Below are 18,435 nucleotides of genomic sequence, written 5' to 3'. Positions count from 1 at the left end.
TTTAGTTTTGTTGAATATCTATACAACTATCAGCTAATATTTTAAATAAAAATAACAATGTTTTCTAATTTATCTCTAATTTATCTAATTATTTTTGTCTCTAATTCTCTCTAATCTCTGTGTCTCTCATGAATAAATAAATAAAATCTTAAAAAAAAAAATCTATTACTAGGGCAGCCCCTGTGGCGCAGCGGTTTAGCACCACCTGCAGCCTGGGGTGTGATCCTGGAGACCAGGGATCGAGTCCCATGTCAGGCTCCCTGCATGGAGCCTGCTTCTCCCTCTGCCCGTGTCTCTGCCTTTCTCTCTCTCTCTCTCTGTGTCTCTATCAATAAATAAAATATTTTTTAAAAATCTATTACTAGAAAGATAATCTGGGAAATCTTCAGTTGTTTAGAAATTAACACTCGTCTAAATAATTTGTGGGTCAAGGAGGAACTCGAGGAGAATTGGAAATTATTTTGAACTGAATGAAAATGAAAACAGCATTCAAAACTTTGTGGGATGCAGCTAATGTGTTTCGGAGGAAAGTACAAGAAGCAAGCACTTATATTTTTAAAAATAATGATTTCTAGTCACTAACCTAACCTTTCATCTTAAGACACAAGAAAACGAAGAGTAACTCACCCCAAACTGAGCCTGTTAAGGGGCAGAAATTAATGAAACCAAGAACAGAAAAATGGTAATAAGTCAGTGAAACCCACTGCTGATTCTTAAAGACCAATATAATTGCCAACGCCTAGCCAGGCTAATAATGGACAAAAGGAAGACACAACTTGCCAACATCTGGAATGAATAACAGGAGATCTCTATAAACCACACTGACATTAATAGGATGTAGGAGAACACTGCAAACTCTGTGCCCCAAAATATTGGCAACTTGAATAGTCCAACTCATTTTTTTAGGATAGTTGACACACAATGTTACATTAATTTTAGGTGTGTAACTTAGTGATTTGACAAGTTGATACATTATGGTATATTCACAAGTGTAGCTACCATCTGTCACCATACAACACTATCACAGTATCATGGACCACATTCCCTGTGCCTTTTATTCCTGTAACTTACACCATAGGTGGAATCCAATATCTCCCTCTCCCCTTCACTCAATTTGCCCATCCCTCCACCTTGCTCCTTTCTAACAACCAAATGTTTGTTCTCTGTATTTATAGGTCTGATTCTGCTGTTTGTTTGTTTGTTTAGGTTCTGCTTATACGTGAAATCATATAGGATGTGTCTTTCTCAATCTGACTTGTTTCACTTAGCATTATAACCTCTAGGTTCATTGTTGAATGGACCAACTCCTAAAAGACACAAAAGTACTGGGCAGCCCCAGTGGCGCAGCGGTTTAGCGCCGCCTGCAGCCCGGGGTGTGATCCTGGAGACCTGGGATTGAGTCCCACATCAGGTTCCCTGCATGGACCCCGCTTCTCCCTCTGCCTGTGTCTCTGCCTCTCTCTCTGTGTGTCTCTATGAACAAACAAATAAAAATATTTAAAAAGACACAAAAGTACCAAGACTCGTTCAAGAAGAAATAACCTTAATATTTTTTAAAATATTAAGTTGCATTTGTAGTTAAAACATCTTTCCAACAAAGGAAACTCCCAGCCACAATGTTCTCACTGGCACAAATCACTGAGCACTTGGGTAAAGAAAATAACATTCTACACAATCTCTTCCATAAAGTAAAAGAGAAAGGAAAACCTTGCAGCAATTTTATCAGCAAGCAGCACTCCAAATGCAGCAAGCAGCACAAATCAGACAAGACAGTACGAGGAAAGAAAGCTGTAGACCGATATCCTTCAAAAACATAAATGCAAAAATCCTCACTAAAATTTTGGTAAATAAAAAATATTGGTTCATTTAAAATATAAGAAAATGATAATAGCATCACAACAAAGTATAATTTATCCTCAAATGATAGGCTAGTTGAACATCTGAAAATCAATAAAGTTAATCCACCATGTCAATAGACTATACAAGAGGGGCCCCTGGGTGGCTCAGCGGTTGAGTGCTTGCCTTCGGCTCAGGGCATGATCCTGGGGTCCTGGGATCAAGTCCCGCATCAGGCTTCCTGCATGGAGCCTGCTTCTCCCTCTGCCTGTGTTCCTGCCTCTCTCTCTCTCTCTGTCCCTCGCAAATAAATAAATAAAATCTTTTTAAAAATAGACTATCAAAGAAAAAGCACATCATGATATAAGTGCATGCACAAAGATTCAATAAATAAAATGCTCAGCTGCATGGGAATAGAAGGGAATCTCCTTAATCAGATAAAGAACACCTATGAAAAACCTTTAATATCATACTGAACACTTTCATGTTATGAAACAAATCAATGATACTCTCATGACTTCTATTCAGAACTGGCGAACAGTAAAACAAGTGAAAGGAATAAAAAGCATACAAAGGAGGAAGAACTATCAACTGAATTTTATTCTATAAATTAATGAACAATTGGAAAGTAAAATTAAAATACTATTATAATAGCTCCTAAAACTATACACATGTAGGGATAAGTATGAGTATAGATGAAAGTCTCCAAATCTGGAGACTAAAAACTATAATACTTAGCTAAGAGAAATTAAAGAACTGAAAAAGAGATAACCACATTCATTGATTGAAAGACTCAACATTGGGGGCAGCTGGCTGGTTCATGCAACTCTTAATCTCAAGGTTATAAATTCAAGCCCCATATCGGCCATGGAGCCTACTTAAAATACAAATAAATAAGGACTCAACATTGTCACAAAAAAAGAATGAAATCTTTCCATTTGCAAGAGAGTATAATGTTAAGCAAAATCGGTCAGAGAAAGACAAATACCGGGATGCTGAGTGGCTCAGCAGTTGAGCACCTGCCTTCGGCCCAGGGCATGATCCTCGTGTCCTGGGATCCAGCCCCACATCAGGCTCCCTGCCTGGAGCCTGCTTCTCCCTCTGCCTGTGTCTCTGCCTCTCTCTCTCTCTCTCTCTGAATAAACAAATAAATAAATCTTCAAAAAAAAAAAAGTAGTAAGCAAACCAAATCAAAATCCCAACTAGCTGGGGCACCAGGCTGGCTCATTTGGAATAGTGTGTGACTCTTGATCTTTGTGTCATGAATTCCAGCCCCACGTTGGGTGTAGAGATTACTTAAATATTTTTTTTAAAAATCCCAACTAGCTATTTTAGTGGTTGACAAGCTGACTCTAACATCTGTGTGGAAATATAAAAGAACAATAATAGCACCACAATTCTGAAAAAAAACCAAGATTGGACGTCTTCTTCCTCCAAGACTTTCTGTGGAAGGAATAAATGTAATGGATGGTGTGGCATTTGCATAGGGATAGGTAGTTGGAAAAAATAGAGATGCCAGAGGTAAACCCACACATATATGATTGATTTTTAACAACGAGACAAAAGCACTTCTTGATGGAAAGATAAATCTCAACAAATGTTGCTGGAACAACTAGATATGTGTTTGAGGGGGAAAAAAAAGAACCTTGATCTTTACTTCACACCATCACCATACACAGTAATTCACATGAAACGGATCATAGACCTTATAGCAAAAGTCAAAACCATAAGGCATCTAAGAAAAACAAAACACTTTTTAAAAATCTTCACAAATTGGATTAGGCGAAGATTTTTTAGCAAGGTACAAAAAAAAGAAAGGTTTTTGGACTTCATAAAATTAAACTTTTTTGCTCTTAAAAGACAGCATTAGGTAATAGAAAAGACAAGCCAGGACTAAGAAGTATGTGTGCATGTACATATGTGTATCCAATAAAGGATTATGTAGAATAAATAAGCACTTTTACAAGTAATAATAAAACCCTCCCACATGAGCAAAATAATTTGAACCAACATTTCTCAAAGAAAGTACATAAATAACAATGAACACATAAAAAATGCTCAACATGTATAATCATTAGAAAAATGAAATTCAAAAAGACATCAATAAAATGGATGAGATTTTTAAAAACAGACTGCACAAAAGAGGGCAGACATGACAGGAGTATATATCTTATGGTTTCATTTCTGTAAAATTCTACAACGAACAAGAGTAAGACCTACAGAAAGAAAGCTAATTGCTGTTTGCTTCCATCAGGTTGACTGGAAAGCTCACCATGGAACTTTTAGGAGTGATGGCAATGTTTCATGTATTGATTGTGGCGAAGGTTGTTAACTGAGTGGTACATTTGCCAAAGCTGATCATACTGCACAACTAAAGGGGGTACAGTTTACACCCCAGTGACTATATATGCATATCAGTTAGGCTCCATTCGCGTCCATTCCACTGCAGATGAAATCATCTTGCAACCATATGTCTGCTTTGCTTCCATAGAAATGATACAAAGCTAAGGACTCAGTGTTGGTCTCCGCTGCTGAAGCGATGGACATTGAGCAGTGTCTATGGTTAGGTCACTTTCAATAAAGGCAGTCCATGTTATGAGACTCCTGAGCACCCTCCGCCTCTGCCACCACGGCTACTTACTCCATAGGCTCACTGCACAAACACTGGGACAAGGAAGAACAGAGAGGCTGGCTAACATCTACTCAATGAGCCACCCTGTCTCCTTGGCCAGAGAGTCTGCAGGGGATATTTCTATCTGATTCAGAAATCCGAGTACTCTGTGCCCACTCCTTTCATCTATGCATACACATGCCTCCTTCCTGGATAACCCTGTACCCTCCCACTGATCCTGCTCCTTCCAGTTCCCTGATCATGTATGCGAGGCATTTACTACTATCCAGGAGTCTGTGCACATCTCACACCTAGTCGGATCTCTTTCCACAAAATGTGCATTATCTGGGGCACTTGGGTGGCTCAATCGGTTAAGTGTCTGCCTTCAGCTCAGGTCGTGATCCGAGGGCTCTGGGATCGAGTCCCACATGGGGCTTCCTGCTCAGCAAGGAGTCTGCTTCTCCCTTTCCCCCTTCCTCCTGCTCATGCGCTCTCTCTCTCAAATAAATAAATAAATAAATCCCTTTTTTAAAAAAGTGTATCATCCTGTTCATTACCAAAATATCTGCTCACTGGTATTTTTAAGAGTCCCACCGGTGTGGCTGTAGAGCAACACTACTCTGAAACATCACACTACCCAAACACGACCCAGGTCACAAAGCTGTTGATGACCACTGAAAAGAGGTGTCATTGTGACAGGGTAAGTGTGTAGGTGTATGCTTGCAATCCCCACATTTGCCCCCAGACCTATTCATGGCCTAGGCCTACCCTTTACCCAACAGTGGCCAACAGTAAGTGTGAACTTAAACCTGAATGGAAATAACCATACCCAGCTCATCATGGATAGGTCCAGTTGCATACACACTCATGTCTCCTGTCATTCGGTTTCTGTTGGGACCAGTGGCACGTCAGAGGCAGCTTTTTAAATGGTACCTAGCTCTCTTGCACAAGTGTTGTGATGACGTGAGCCCAAAACCAATTGAGGCTCAGCAGAGGGATCACATAGCATCTCAGCACATACGCCTACTCCTAGCAGCATAATGTGGTAGGTCGTAGCTATGGCCATAAGGTCCTGGTGGATATAAAAATGTTATGCCTGGGACACCTGGGTGGCTCAGTTGGTTGAGCAGCTGACTTTTGATTTCGGCTCAGGTCATAATCTCAGGGTCACAAGATCAAGTCCTATGTCAGGCTCCTTGCTTAGTAAGGAGTCTGCTTAGGACTCTCAATCTCTCTCTCTCCCCCCCTGCCCTTCCCCTCACTTTCTCCCTCTCTTTTTCTCTCAAAAATAAAAACAAAAATTATGCTTACATGATACTGTAGTTTATTAAGTGTGCAATAGCATTATGTCTAAAAAGACAATGTACGCACCTTAATTTTGTTTATTTATTCATGAGGGATACACAGAGGGAGGCAGAGACATAGGCAGAGGGAGAAGCAGGCTCCCCGTAAGGAGCCCAATATGGCACTTGATCCCAGGGCCCTGGGATCACACACTCTGAGCCAAGGGCAGACGCTCAACCCTGAGCCACCCAGGTGTCCCTTATGCACCTTAATTTTTTTAAAAAATATTTTATTTATTTATTCATGAGAGACACACACACACAGAGGCATAGGGAGAAGCAGGCTCCATGCAGGGAGCCCAAGGTGGGACTTGATCCCCAGTCTCCAGGATCACGCCCTGGGCTGAAGACGGCGATAAACGCTGAGCCACCCGGGCTGCCCTGCACCTTACTTTTAAAAACACTTTATTGCTAACAAATGCTGACCATCATCTGAGCTCTCAGTGAGTCATAATCCTTCTGCTGCTGGAAGGTCTTGCCTTCACGTTGGTGGCAGCTGACTGGTCAGGGTGGTGGGTGCTGAAGATGGGGTAGCTGGGGCAACTTCTTAAAATAAGACAACAGTTGGGGCAGTCTGGGTGGCTCAGCGGTTTAGCACCGCCTTCAGCCCAGGGCATGATCCTAGAGATCCAGGATCGAGTCCCACACCAGGCCCCCTGCATGGAGCCTGCTTCTCCCTCTGCCTGTGTCTCTGCCTCTCTCTGTGTCTCTCATGAATAAATAAATAAAATATATTTTTAAAAATAATACAACGGTGAAGTTTGCCACATCAGTTGACTCTTCCGGTCATGACTTCCTGTGGCAGCTGATGCAGTTTGATAATGTTTTACCCTGAGTAAAACTGCTTTCCCAATTGGAGTCAATGCTCTAAAACCCTGCCACTGCTTTGCCAAGCTTATGTGATATTCTAAATCCACTGTTGTCGTTTCAACAATCTTCACAGCATCTTCACCAGGAGTCGATTCCATCTCCGAAAACCACGTTCTTCGCTCCTCCTTCAGAGGCAGCTCCTCATCTGTTCCAGTTTGACCATGAACTTGCAGCAATGTGATCCCATATTCAGGCTCCACTTCTAACCCAGGTTTTCTTGCTGTTCCCACCAAATCTGTAGTCACTTCCTCCTCTGAAGTTTTGAACCCCTCAAAGTCATCCATGAGGGCAGAGCCACAGACATGGCAATTCTGGCAGAAACTCAAGCAGGCAGAGGAGGGGGAAAGCCTACAGTGGAAAACATGGAAAGCTGCATGTGAGCCCTGACCAGAGACTGTGGGCCCAGAGAACCTAGAGGCAGGCTCACCAGGAGTCGCTGTCCTATGCCATCGGTTAGGAGAGCATATTTGGATCTTTCTAATTGGTCTTATATTAGAGCCAGCAACAAAAAATTAGAGAAGTTGTCAGTTATTAGTCAAGTCCTAGCCATTTTGGACCAATGGTTACAGGGGTATGGTATGGCTTCCTGCACTGCTCCTAGAGGGAGCAGGCTGGCCTCCCTCAGAATTCTATCTTTGTGCATGGTCTGACCATTGTCCATTTTTCTACACAGTCTCTCAACAAGGGAAATCAGGCCAAGGTTGGAGTTGGGACTGGCCCTGTGGCCTGGCCCTGTGGCTGTGCTCTTGAGCACTACTTTGCACTGTTGTCGCTCTGTGCTCCCAACAGGCAGCGTCCCCACCTCAGGGAGGCAGCTCTAGCCAGACGCCTGGGCTGAAACCCTGCAACCACCGAACTCCCTTGGACAAGTTTCTCCACCATTCTCTGCCTCAGCGTCCTTATCTGTGAAATGAGGTTGTTGGTGGTGCCACCTCATAAGATTACAGTGGGGACTGATGGTGCACAAAGAAGGCGCTCACTATTAGGAATCATCATCATTGTGGTCTCATCATGTATTGCTAGGTCTTTTAGGCTACCTTGTTCATTTTGTTGTCTTATTTACAGATTAGCTCCCAGACAAAAAAGTTATAGGATGGCAGGGGTCTCATATTTCCTTTTTATCTGTGTCTTAGCAGAGGATCAACTATAGTTGACAGTGTTAAATTTATTAATAACTAAATATATACTCCATCTACAGATGGAAGTTTCTCACAAATATCTCCTCCAGTTCATTAATTTACTAGAGTGGTTCACAGAACTCAGAGGCACATTTTACTTACCTGATCATTGGTTTATTATGTAAGAATGTAACTCAGGGACAGCAGATGGGAGAGATGCATAGGGCCAGGCATGGGAAGAGGACCCAGAGCGTGTATGTCATCTCCATATGTTTACCCACCCAGAAGTTCTCAACTCCCGTCCTTTGGGGTTTATAGGGTGGCTTCATTACTTAGCCACAATTAATTAAATCATGGGCAATTCATGAATGACCCAACCTTCAGCCCTTCTCCCCCCACCCCCCGGAGGTCATCTCATTAATATAAACTCAGGTGTGGTTGAAAGGGTTTTGTTAGGAATAATAAGACATCTTTATTGCTCTTAGGAAATTGCAAGGGTTTTAGGAGGTCTGTGCCAAGAATGGAGATGAAATCCAAATGCACATTTCTCACTATAAATCACATTAGTGATAAATGTTAAAGCAAATAAATGAAGAGGGAAGGGACATACAGGAGGGATGTTAACTATAAAGGTAGGGTTATCATGGAAGGCCTGAGAAAGTGACATTGAAGCAAAGACCAGTGGACTGTACGGGACAAGACCATGTGGCCATCAGGGGAAGAGCATTCCAGGTAGAATATAGGGGTAGTGTAAGCATAGACAAGAGACATGGACAGGGACAGGGAACATACAACATCGAGCCTTTGCTTTTCCTTTGAGATAGGAAACCACTGGAGAGTTCCAAAGAAGAGGGACACGGTGTGACCCACCTTTTAACCCAATTATGCCAGCCATTCTGTTGAAAACAGAGCATAGAGGGGCGAGGATAGAGTCCAAGGAGATGAGTCAGGAAGCTACTGCAATCATCCATACACATGAGTGATGTTGCTGTTGCTGACATGGTGGCTGAGAAGATGGAGTGATGTGGTCAAATATGGGTCTACAGTGTTTGAAAGGTAGCGCCTATATGGGTTTTTTAAAGACCTGTTTTAGGGTCACAGCAAAACTGAGAGGAAGGTACAGAGATTTCCTGCGTGCCCCCACCCCCACTAATGCACAGTCTCTTCCAACATCAGCATCCCCCACCTGGGGGTCCATTTGTTACCACTGATAAGCCTACATCAACACCTCATTTGCACCAAGCCCTATAGTTCACCTTAGAGGTCACTCGTGATGTGCACACTATGGGTTTGGACAAATGTATAGTGATGCATATCCACCAGTATGGTCTTAGTAGTTTCCCTGGCCTACAAATCCTCTGTTCTCCTGTTCATCCCTCCTCCCTAACTTCTGGCAACTATTCATCATTTTATTGTCTCCAGTTTTGCCTTTTCCAGAATGTCACACAGTTGGAATCATACAGTAAGCAGCCTTTTCAGATTGGCTGCTTTCACTTAGTACTGTGCATTTAAGGTTTCTCCATGTCTTTTCATGGCTTGATACTTTGGCTCTCTTTGACACTGAATAATATTCCATAGTCTCGATGGACTAGTTTATTTATCCATCTACAATGGACGTCTTGATTGTGTCCAAGTTTTGGCAACTATGAATAACGCTGTTATAAACATCTGGTTTTAATAGGGCCATAAATATTCAGCTCCTTTAGGTAAATACCAAGGAATATACTTACTGGAAACAGTCACATCAATTGCATATGGTGAGAGTATATTCAGTTTTGTGAGAAATCTCCAGACTGTCTTCCTAATTGGCTGTGCCATTTTTTGTTCCCACCAGCAGTGAATGAGTTTTGGTTGCTCATCTCGCCAGCACTTGGTGGTGTGTTAATGTTCTGGATTTTGGCCATTCTTACAGGTGTGTAGTTGTATCTCACTGTTACTTAATTTCATGTCTACGTGACACAACATGTGGAGCATCTTTTCATGTGCTTACTCACCATCTGTAGAATTCCTTCAGTGAGGGGTCTGTTAAGGTCTTTGGCTTTTTTTTTTTTTTTCGGTCAGATTGTTGTTTTATTTTTTTTTAAAGATTTTATTTATTTATTCACGACAGAGAGAGAGAGAGAGGCAGAGACGCAAGCAGAGGAAGAAGCAGGCTCCACGCAGGGAGCCCGATGTTTTTAAGTAGGTTCCCACACCTAGTGCAGAGCCTAATGCAGAGCTTGAACTCATAATGCTGAGATTAAGACCTGAGCTGACAGGATGCCTGGATAACTCAGCGGTTAAGCTCTGCTTTTGTCTCAGGGTGTGATCCTGGAGTTCAGGGATCTAGTCCCACATTGGGCTCCAGTGGGGTGTCTAACCGACTGAGCCACCCAGGTGCCCCTGGTTAGGTTGTTTCTTACTGTTGAGGTTTAAGAATTATTTCTATATTTCGGACGACAGTCTTTTATCAGCTGTCTTTTGCAGTACGGCCTCAGTTTTTAATTTTAGTGAAGTCCACCTTATCAATTCTTTCATTGGTCCTGCCTTTGGTATTCTGTCTGAAGTGTCATGGCCACAACCATGGTCGTCTAGGTTTTCTCCTATTATCTCCTATGAGTTAAATAGTTCTGCATTTTATACTGAAGTCTATGATCCATTTTGAGTTAATTTTTGTAAAGGGCATAAAGTCTACATTTCCTTCTTCTCTTTCTTCTTTTGCATGTGGAAGTCCTTACAAGTTGTTGTTGTTGTTAAGTAAACTGTAGACCTAGACATGGAGCTTGAACTCATGACCCTGAAATCAAGAGCTGCATGCTCTACTGAGCCCACCAAGTGCCAAGTTTTTAATGAGGAATTTTTGAGGGAAGACAGAGGTACTCAGTACTGAGTCAACTAAGTGCTTTGTTGTAGAGAAGAGAGAGCCTGGAGAATAGATTTGCAAACCAGTTATCAAAGAGGCACAAAGAACAGTGTTAATGAGGCAGGGATTAGTGTCCTGTTTTAAATTAATCTAAGTTTACAGGAAATATGAGGTTCTAGCAAATTCGTTTACTGAGAAGGATAGGAAAGAAAGAAGAAATTGGCAGCCCAGACATTGAGAAACTAGAGATAGACACTTTCAGTTCCAGAATCATTACCATGTGACTGTATTTCAGTAACAAAATCTATGTAACAAACTATGCATTTTTAAAGTATATATGTAAATATTGAAAGTCAGTAGTGATAACGTTCAAGCAATTTTTCAAGCAGAAAGGCATCTCACAAATGTGTATTTTCTTTGGATGTGTTTCAACTTTTTAAGAGAGGGTGGAACAGAACACACATATAAAAAAATGATCTGAATCATAAATGTATGGTATAAAAAATAATGCTACACACCTGAATAAACACCACCCAGGCCAAGAAAAAAACCACCAGCAGCATTCCACAGCCCCAAGTGTCCCTCCTGACATTCCCTCCCCACCTGAACCTCTGTCCTGAAACTGCAACACTCATGTGCCTTTTCTTCATGTTACTTTTATTTATGTCTTTGTGTGCACCTGAAACACTCTGTGAAAATCTTCTCAAAAGGAAGTTCAGTGTGGTGGGAAGAGTGCAGACCCTGGATTCAGAAAGACCAGGTTTTAAAAAAAAAGAAGGATGGAAGGAAGGAAGGAAGGGAGGGAGGGAGGGAGGGAAGGAGGAAAGAAGGAAGGAAGGAAGGAAGGAAGGAAGGAAGGAAGGAAGGAAGGAAGGAAGGAAGGAAGGAAGGAAGACCAAGTTTTAAATCCCAGCCCCTGGGATCCGTGGGTGGCGCAGCGGTTTGGCGCCTGCCTTTGGCCCAGGGCGCGATCCTGGAGACCTGGGATCGAATCCCACATCGGGCTCCCGGTGCATGGAGCCTGCTTCTCCCTCTGCCTATGTCTCTGCCTCTCTCTCTCTGTGTGTGTGACTATCATAAATAAATAAAAATTTAAAAAAATAAAAAAATAAATAAAATAAATAAATCCCAGCCCCTGGGCAGCCCTGGTGGCTCAGGGGTTTAGCGCCGCCTTCAGCCCAGGGTGTGACCCTGGAGACCCGGGATTGAGTCCCATGTCGGGCTCCCTGCATGGAGCCTGCTTCTTCCTCTGCCTGTGTCTCTGCCTCTCTCTCTCTCATCAATAAATAAAATCTTAAAAAAAAAATCCCAGCCCCACTGGCTACCCACTAGCAGCAGGACTCCTCCAGGCATTCCCTCCTCTGTATAAGCAAATGCAAACACCCACACTGCCAACCCCCCCATTGCCATCAGAATTCAAAACACAGACTCCGTGTTTATTCAACAAGTTTACTGAGACCTCTTGGCCCTAAGCCCTGTAGAAACTGGAGATGAATCAAACCCAGTCTTCACCCTCAAGAAGCTCACAGCTTGGAAATAAGTAACTACAAAAATATCACAGCCAATAAGTGCTTTGAAACAGGGAGGGAAATAAGAAGGATGTAGTGTTTATAAATCCGGAGTCAAAATCTAACCGCAGAAAGAGGCAGGAGGGTTTGCAGCCTCCCATTTGCAGAGATGAGCTTGGGACCATCTAGAAGGGCTCTTTCCACAGATGCAGCCACATCCCCACGGGTCTCTGGAGTTCACTGTAGGCTGGCCCACTGCAGGGAGGTGTAGACCACTTTACCATCAGGCTGAGGGGAACAGAGCAGCAGCGTCTTTCTGACGCTGGTCCCCAAGCGGCCAGCAGAAACCAGGTCCTGGAGTGGAATGGGGTCCCCAGGAGCCCAGCACTGAGCAATGTAGTGGGCGTGGAAACGAAGTGGGTCACCTGGGTAAAAGAGAGACATGTAGCAGTTCCCAGTGGTAGAAGGCTAGAAGACACTGGAATGTCTACAGGTAGGAGACAGGAATCATTTAAGTAATCACTATGAATATTTCAAAATAGCTCTTCTTGTACCTAGCAGTTCCACTTTATGGCATTTTTTACTTATAAGGATAGTGGCACTAAAATATATCTATGAAGATGTTCACTCTGTTATCATTTACAACTGCTAAGAAATGGAAACAATCAAAACCACAGACTTGTTAAATTTGTGGTCTCTCCATAAGACGAAATATTATATAGCTGTTTAAATGCACTTGATCTTAGCCAAAAGGCTGAGAAGCGATTATAGCTGTTAAAATGAAAAGAATGGGGATCCCTGGTGGCGCAGCGGTTTGGCGCCTGCCTTTGGCCCAGGGTGTGATCCTGGAGACCCGGGATCGAATCCCACGTCGGGCTCCCGGTGCATGGAGCCTGCTTCTCCCTCTGCCTGTGTCTCTGCCTCTCTTTCTCTCTCTGTGTGTGTGACTATCATAAATAAAAAAAAAAAAAAAGAATTAAAAAAAAAATTTTTTTTAATAAATAAATAAATAAAATGAAAAGAATGTACCAACATGGAAAAATAAACAATACCCTGCGTGGGGAGGGGCAGGTGGGGCAAACTGCCACAGATGTATGGCATAATTGTATTCAAAAAACAAAACAATTGAATATATCACTGTCGTGATGTAAGAACTAGGACCACAAAGTCAGTCAAAGCCATGTCATGTGAATATCCAAGAAGTGACTCTAACAGAGTAAAAGAAGAAAAGAATTTACAAAAGGATGGAGTGATAAATAGATGCGATAAAGGAGCTAACACAATTTTTCAGAAAAGGGCCAGATACTAAATATCCTCCATTTTGTGGGCCATGTTACAGGTACTCACCTCTGCACTGTAGCACAACAGGAGCCACAGACCGTACGTCAACAAATGGACAGGGCTGCGTTCTGGTAACTTTACCTTTAAAACCTGTTGGACTGCATTTGACCTGGGGTTGTGGTCTGCCCCTGAATTAGGTAAATCTGATCAAATAGAGTAGGAACCAGAGTGGGGTACCATACAGAAGATAAAGGGGTAGGTAATGTAAACCTACAAGAGCAAAGTGGTGAGGTATCCCACATGAGAGGACTGTTAGCTGGATTTCCAGCCAGAACACAGCCAGGAGCCAGGCATCACTCTGTCTGGTGTGACACCTCTGCCGGCTCAGAAGGAAGCATCAAAACACTTGAGAAGATACCCCAAAACTGTTCTTTTTTTTTTTTTTTTCCCAAAACTGTTCTAAAAGACTTAGTGTCTTTTAAGATTGGGAAGATTTACTGTTAGAAATATTTAAGGGATTCAGACCTTGAAGACTTTCATCTTCAGGGAATAAGGATTTTATGTATATCTCATATATATCAAGTATGCATTGTTTTAGAAATATTGATGTATTAGAACAGGTCAGGGATGCCTGGATGGCTGAGTGGTTGAGCATCTGCCTTTGATTCAGGGCATGATCCCAGAGTCTGGGTCAAGTCCACATTGGGCTCCTTGCGAGGAGCCTGCTTCTCCCTCTGCCTATGTCTCTGCCTCTCTTTCTGTCTCTCATAAATAAATAAATAAGATCTTAAAAAAAAAAACCTAACAGGTCAGCCTTGTGGGCCAGTTTCAAATGTGTGATTAAGTTGTTGGTGTATTTAACCTTATTTCATTGTTATTTTATTACTTTTTTAAAATATTTTTTTTATTTATGAGAGAGAGAGAGCGCACACACGTGCATGAGCAGGGGGTAGGGGGGAGAGGAAGAGGGAGAAGCAGACTCCCCACTGAGCAGGGAGCCTGATGCAGGACTCAATCCTGGGACCCTGAGATCATGATGCAAGTTGAAGGCAGATGCTTTACCAACTGAGCCACCCAGGTGCTCCAAATTTATTTTTTTAAGATTTTATTTATTCATGAGAGAGAGACAGAGACACAGACACAGACACAGGCAGAGGGAGAGGAGCAGGCTCCATGCAGGGAGCTTGACATGGGACTCGATCCCAGAACTCCGGGATCACGCCCTGGGCTGAAGGTGGTGCTAAACTGCTGAGCCACCCGGGCTGCCCAGGTGACCCAGATTTAACCTTATTTTAACCTGTAGTTTTAGTAAGACTCTTAACCGTATTAGAACATGTAAACTTAAAACTCAGCCCATTTGCAATTTATTAGATCTGAGTTTTTGGCAAGTTCTATAGCCAGAAAACCATACAACTTAAAAAGGAAAAGAAATACATTAAAATTTAAAATGCAGCTTCTAACGCTGAAAACCACATAAGGCCTTCTGTGAGTAGGATCACACAGGGACAAACAGTCCCTCAAAATCTGCTAGATTGATGGGGATCCCTGGGTGGCTCAGTGGTTTAGCGCCTGCCTTTGGCCCAGGGAGTGATCCTGGGGTCCTGGGATTGAGTCCCACATCGGGCAACCTGTGTGGAGCCTGCTTCTCCCTTTGCCTGTGTCTCTGTGTCTCTCATGAATTAAAACAAAACAAAACAAAAACCTGCTAGATTGGAAAGAAGGATTTGCAACCTGAACTGAAAGCTTAGAAACTAGATATTAGCCTTCATACGTTTAGTAAGCTGAACACTCATTTTCAAAATCAAAATCACCTTTTATGTACAGAAGTCACAAAAAACCAGCAGCAAAGTAAGGACAGTGGTTCTGTAGAGCACAGGGCAGGTACACTGTCTGTCCTAAGTCAGTCCCTCAGTTGAGTGTTTGGTCTGAGAAGAGATGAAGGTTCTCAGCTCGTGTGCAGAAGACACGGTCGGTCTCCAACCAATAGCTAAGATTTGACTATGTATCAGGTGTTTCTATCCTTCTGCGTTCTCAGGAGGAACAAAAAAAGGTGATTTGCCTGCAGATTTACTTTTTTAACCTTTAAGTTACACAATAAAGGCATTCTTACTAAAAAATCAAAAATGAACTAATACACTGAAAGTCTCCTTTACCTATACCCAATGCACATTCCTTCTCAGAGGTAACCACTGTACTTGGGCTGGAGTACGTTCTTTCAGGCCTTCTTCTCCTTGCTAGTTACTTTCCACTCCATACTTCACCTTAAGTTCTCCTATTCTTTCACTAGAGCCATATGGATTTTTTTTTTTTAAGATTTTAAGTAATCTCTTCACCCAATATGGGGCTAGAACCTACAACCTGAGGTCAAAAGTTGCATGCTCTACCGGAAGAGCCAGCCAGATGCCCCTAGAGCATAATTTTTAAAGCTATTCAAGTAACACGTACATAACTGCATCACAACAGAAAACATAATGTGCTTTTTACTGTACCTGTTTCCGACAAGTGGTTCTTTTTCCCCCCCTTTGGTCATTTTTTCATAAATGTACATGGACCTACATTACTCTGACAACTAACACCAGTGTGTAACCACTAACCTATTAATAATCATTCTGGTCGCTAATATTTCACTACCGTAAGGAATCCTGCAGTGATGATTCCTTGTACGTTTTGTGCACATATCTAAGAGTCTCTGAGTGAAACTTCTGGATCACAGAAAGTGCTTAGATTTACTATACTGCCCTTCAAATGGTTGCCAAGTGTTCTTGTCCTTCCATGGGTTTCAGAGGCTGAGAAAAGACAAAAAGGTGGCAGGCTTGTGAAAAAAGGTGAGGGCTTTGAGAAAAAGGAGGTCCCTTTCACAAGGGGAGGTCCCAACAAAACTTACCAGGATAGACCAGGAAGTCACCCCCGAACTTGCCAGCTGCACTGAGGAAGAAGCCTCGTTCCCACAGGTCTCTGTAGATGCTATACCGAAGCTCATGGGCAGGACGGCCAGCATGCGGCCAGTCTTTGGACTGGACACGCCAATCCAGAGGCCTAGCCTTGATAGGTCGAGGCCTAGCAGTGGCCAGCTGGACCAGCAGAGCCGACCTGGGCAAAGGGGCCACCCCATTTGATGGTCCTGGCTGAGGAGAGGAGGAACCTGTGGGAGGTGAATGCAAGAGTCTGATGCATCCAAGGACAGGTCTTCCCATCCCCCAATGAGCCCCAGGCCCTAGATTCCCAGCCAGGATTCCCAAAAGATCTCCCTCTCCCCTGCTCCTGGTCCGTGGACTCCACTCCCACCCTCACCTGCTTCCTCCGGCTCTCCAGGAGCCTGGCTCGCACCAGCCTCACTCTCTGCGGCAGCCGGGTTCGCACTGGCCTCCTGGCTCTCGCTGGCCACCGATTCCTGCTCCAGCTTCTGTTTCTTCGCAGCCTGGCCCTCCGCAATCTTCTCTAGGAGTTCCTGACGACGAGTCTCACGGGCCTCCGCTGCCAGGGCGCTTTGCTCCTGGAAGTCCTGCTCTTGCTGGCGTTTGAAGGATGCCAGAGCCTGAGAAGTAAAGCGGCGGGAATCCCAGGATCCAAGTCTGCCCTGCCTTAGGAAGCCAGGAACCCTGGCCCCCTGACTCCTCCCTAACCCAAAGCCTGAACCTGGGGATCCCAGTCTCCAGAATCCAAGGCGCCCAGACCCCTCCCGCAGAGACCCGCAGTCTGGGTGTCCTGCCTCCACGTCCTGAGCGTTTGCACCGCCCCCACCCCGTCCGCCCCTTACCAGGCTGTGTTGGCGCGGATCCGGGCGCGGGGCGCTGACCAGGGTCACCGCGCCGATCTCGGCCAGAAGCCGCGCCTCTTCGGGCATCAGCAGCAGCGGGAGGCCCAGGCGCGAGTTCTGGCGGGGCCCGCGGGGCAGGGCGCCCACCGTGCGGCCCCCTACTCCCAGACGCTCCCGCAGTGCCTGCACCGCCTCGGCCCCCCATACCAGGGAGCGGCCGTTCGCCACCTCCACCACCAGCATCCTCCTGCGGGGGCCAGGGAGGCACAGCGGTCACCGACAGAGTGCTCCCACCGCGGGGGTGGGGGTGGGGGTGGGGGTGGGGGTGGGGGTGGGCGTGGGGGTGGGGTGTCTCAGCGACGCCCCGCCCCTGAGCCTGGGGGGTGGAGCCTCGCGGGGGCCGCGTTCGCCACCTGCCAATTTTCCACACCAGGCCCCGCCCCCTGGCCGCCGGGCCCGCCCCCTGGGCCCCCCGGACCCCGCTCCCCGGCGATCCCACCAGGCCCCGGTGCCGCCGAGACGAGGCCCCGCCTCTCGCCGAGACGCTGGGGCCCAGCTCGGCCCTCCGGACCCTGCAGTCAGCGTTCCGGTCCTCTGCTCCCCTAGCGCGGGGCCACGCCCCCTTCCAGTGCCCCGGAACTCGGCCCCTCCCCTTTCCGAACCAACGAGGCGCGGCCTCAGGCCCTCCTCTCGCGGGGTGGGACACCCACAGCACAAGCCCCGCCCCTCCCGGGTCGGCCGAACTCGCAGCCCCGCCCCCTCCCGAAGGCCGGCGTCCGGGCTCCCTCGGCTCCCGTCAACCAGCAGCCAGGCCCCGCCCGCTCCGGCCGCAGGCGCTCCCGGCTGGGGAGTACCCGCCCTACTGAGCGAGCCCCGCAGCCGGAGGCCCCTCCCCCTGAGCACCCGCCGTCCGTTCCCTGCTCGGGCGGGCTCACCTCCTCGTGAGCGTTCCCCTCAGAATGCGGTCCCGTCCTCCGACAGAACGAGCTAGTCACCGTAAACACCAGCTCGCAGCCCCGGCGGAGCCACCCCTACGTAGCGCGCCACGCGCAGCTTCCTCCACCCCTCCCCACTCCGACCCCCTGCGTCAATCTCGTCACGCCGCCACCTCAGCCGAGCGGGAACTCTGGGATCCGCCCAGCAGCACCGTAGCCCCGCCTTCCCGCGAAGGGGAACAACCTGGCCCCGCCCCCGCGAAGCGAACCTCCCTCCGCCTCTACGGTTCTGCCTCTCGGGTGTGGGAGGCTAGTTGCCCTGGCCCCGCCCCCG

General features: G+C 45.6%; 1 protein-coding gene and 1 pseudogene across 3 annotated transcripts; both read right to left on the bottom strand.

Moving 5' to 3' along the window:
* Positions 1–12,055: 12,055 nt before the first annotated feature.
* Positions 12,056–18,411, bottom strand: TSEN34 (tRNA splicing endonuclease subunit 34). Of its 3 annotated transcripts, none has more exons than XM_025985332.2 (5): positions 18,102–18,411; positions 17,167–17,413; positions 16,701–16,944; positions 16,294–16,551; positions 12,056–12,553 (listed from the first exon to the last, which is right to left on the bottom strand). In XM_025985332.2, exons 2-5 carry the CDS (start codon positions 17,407–17,409, stop codon positions 12,366–12,368), a joined length of 933 nt encoding a protein of 310 aa, XP_025841117.1. In that variant the 5' UTR covers positions 17,410–17,413; positions 18,102–18,411; the 3' UTR covers positions 12,056–12,365. The 3 variants fall into 3 exon arrangements, with proteins under 3 accessions (XP_025841117.1, XP_025841118.1, XP_072614946.1); XM_025985333.2 differs by lacking the exon at positions 18,102–18,411 and adding an exon at positions 17,666–17,782; XM_072758845.1 differs by lacking the exon at positions 12,056–12,553 and adding an exon at positions 14,498–16,195 and having other exon boundaries at positions 18,102–18,238.
* Positions 12,751–12,894, bottom strand: LOC112909444 (U2 spliceosomal RNA; annotated as a pseudogene).
* Positions 18,412–18,435: the final 24 nt, after the last annotated feature.

The sequence above is a fragment of the Vulpes vulpes genome, chromosome 1 (genome assembly GCF_048418805.1).
Source record: "Vulpes vulpes isolate BD-2025 chromosome 1, VulVul3, whole genome shotgun sequence".
Classification (NCBI taxonomy): domain Eukaryota; kingdom Metazoa; phylum Chordata; class Mammalia; order Carnivora; family Canidae; genus Vulpes; species Vulpes vulpes.
This window is presented reverse-complemented; position numbering and strand designations above follow the sequence as displayed.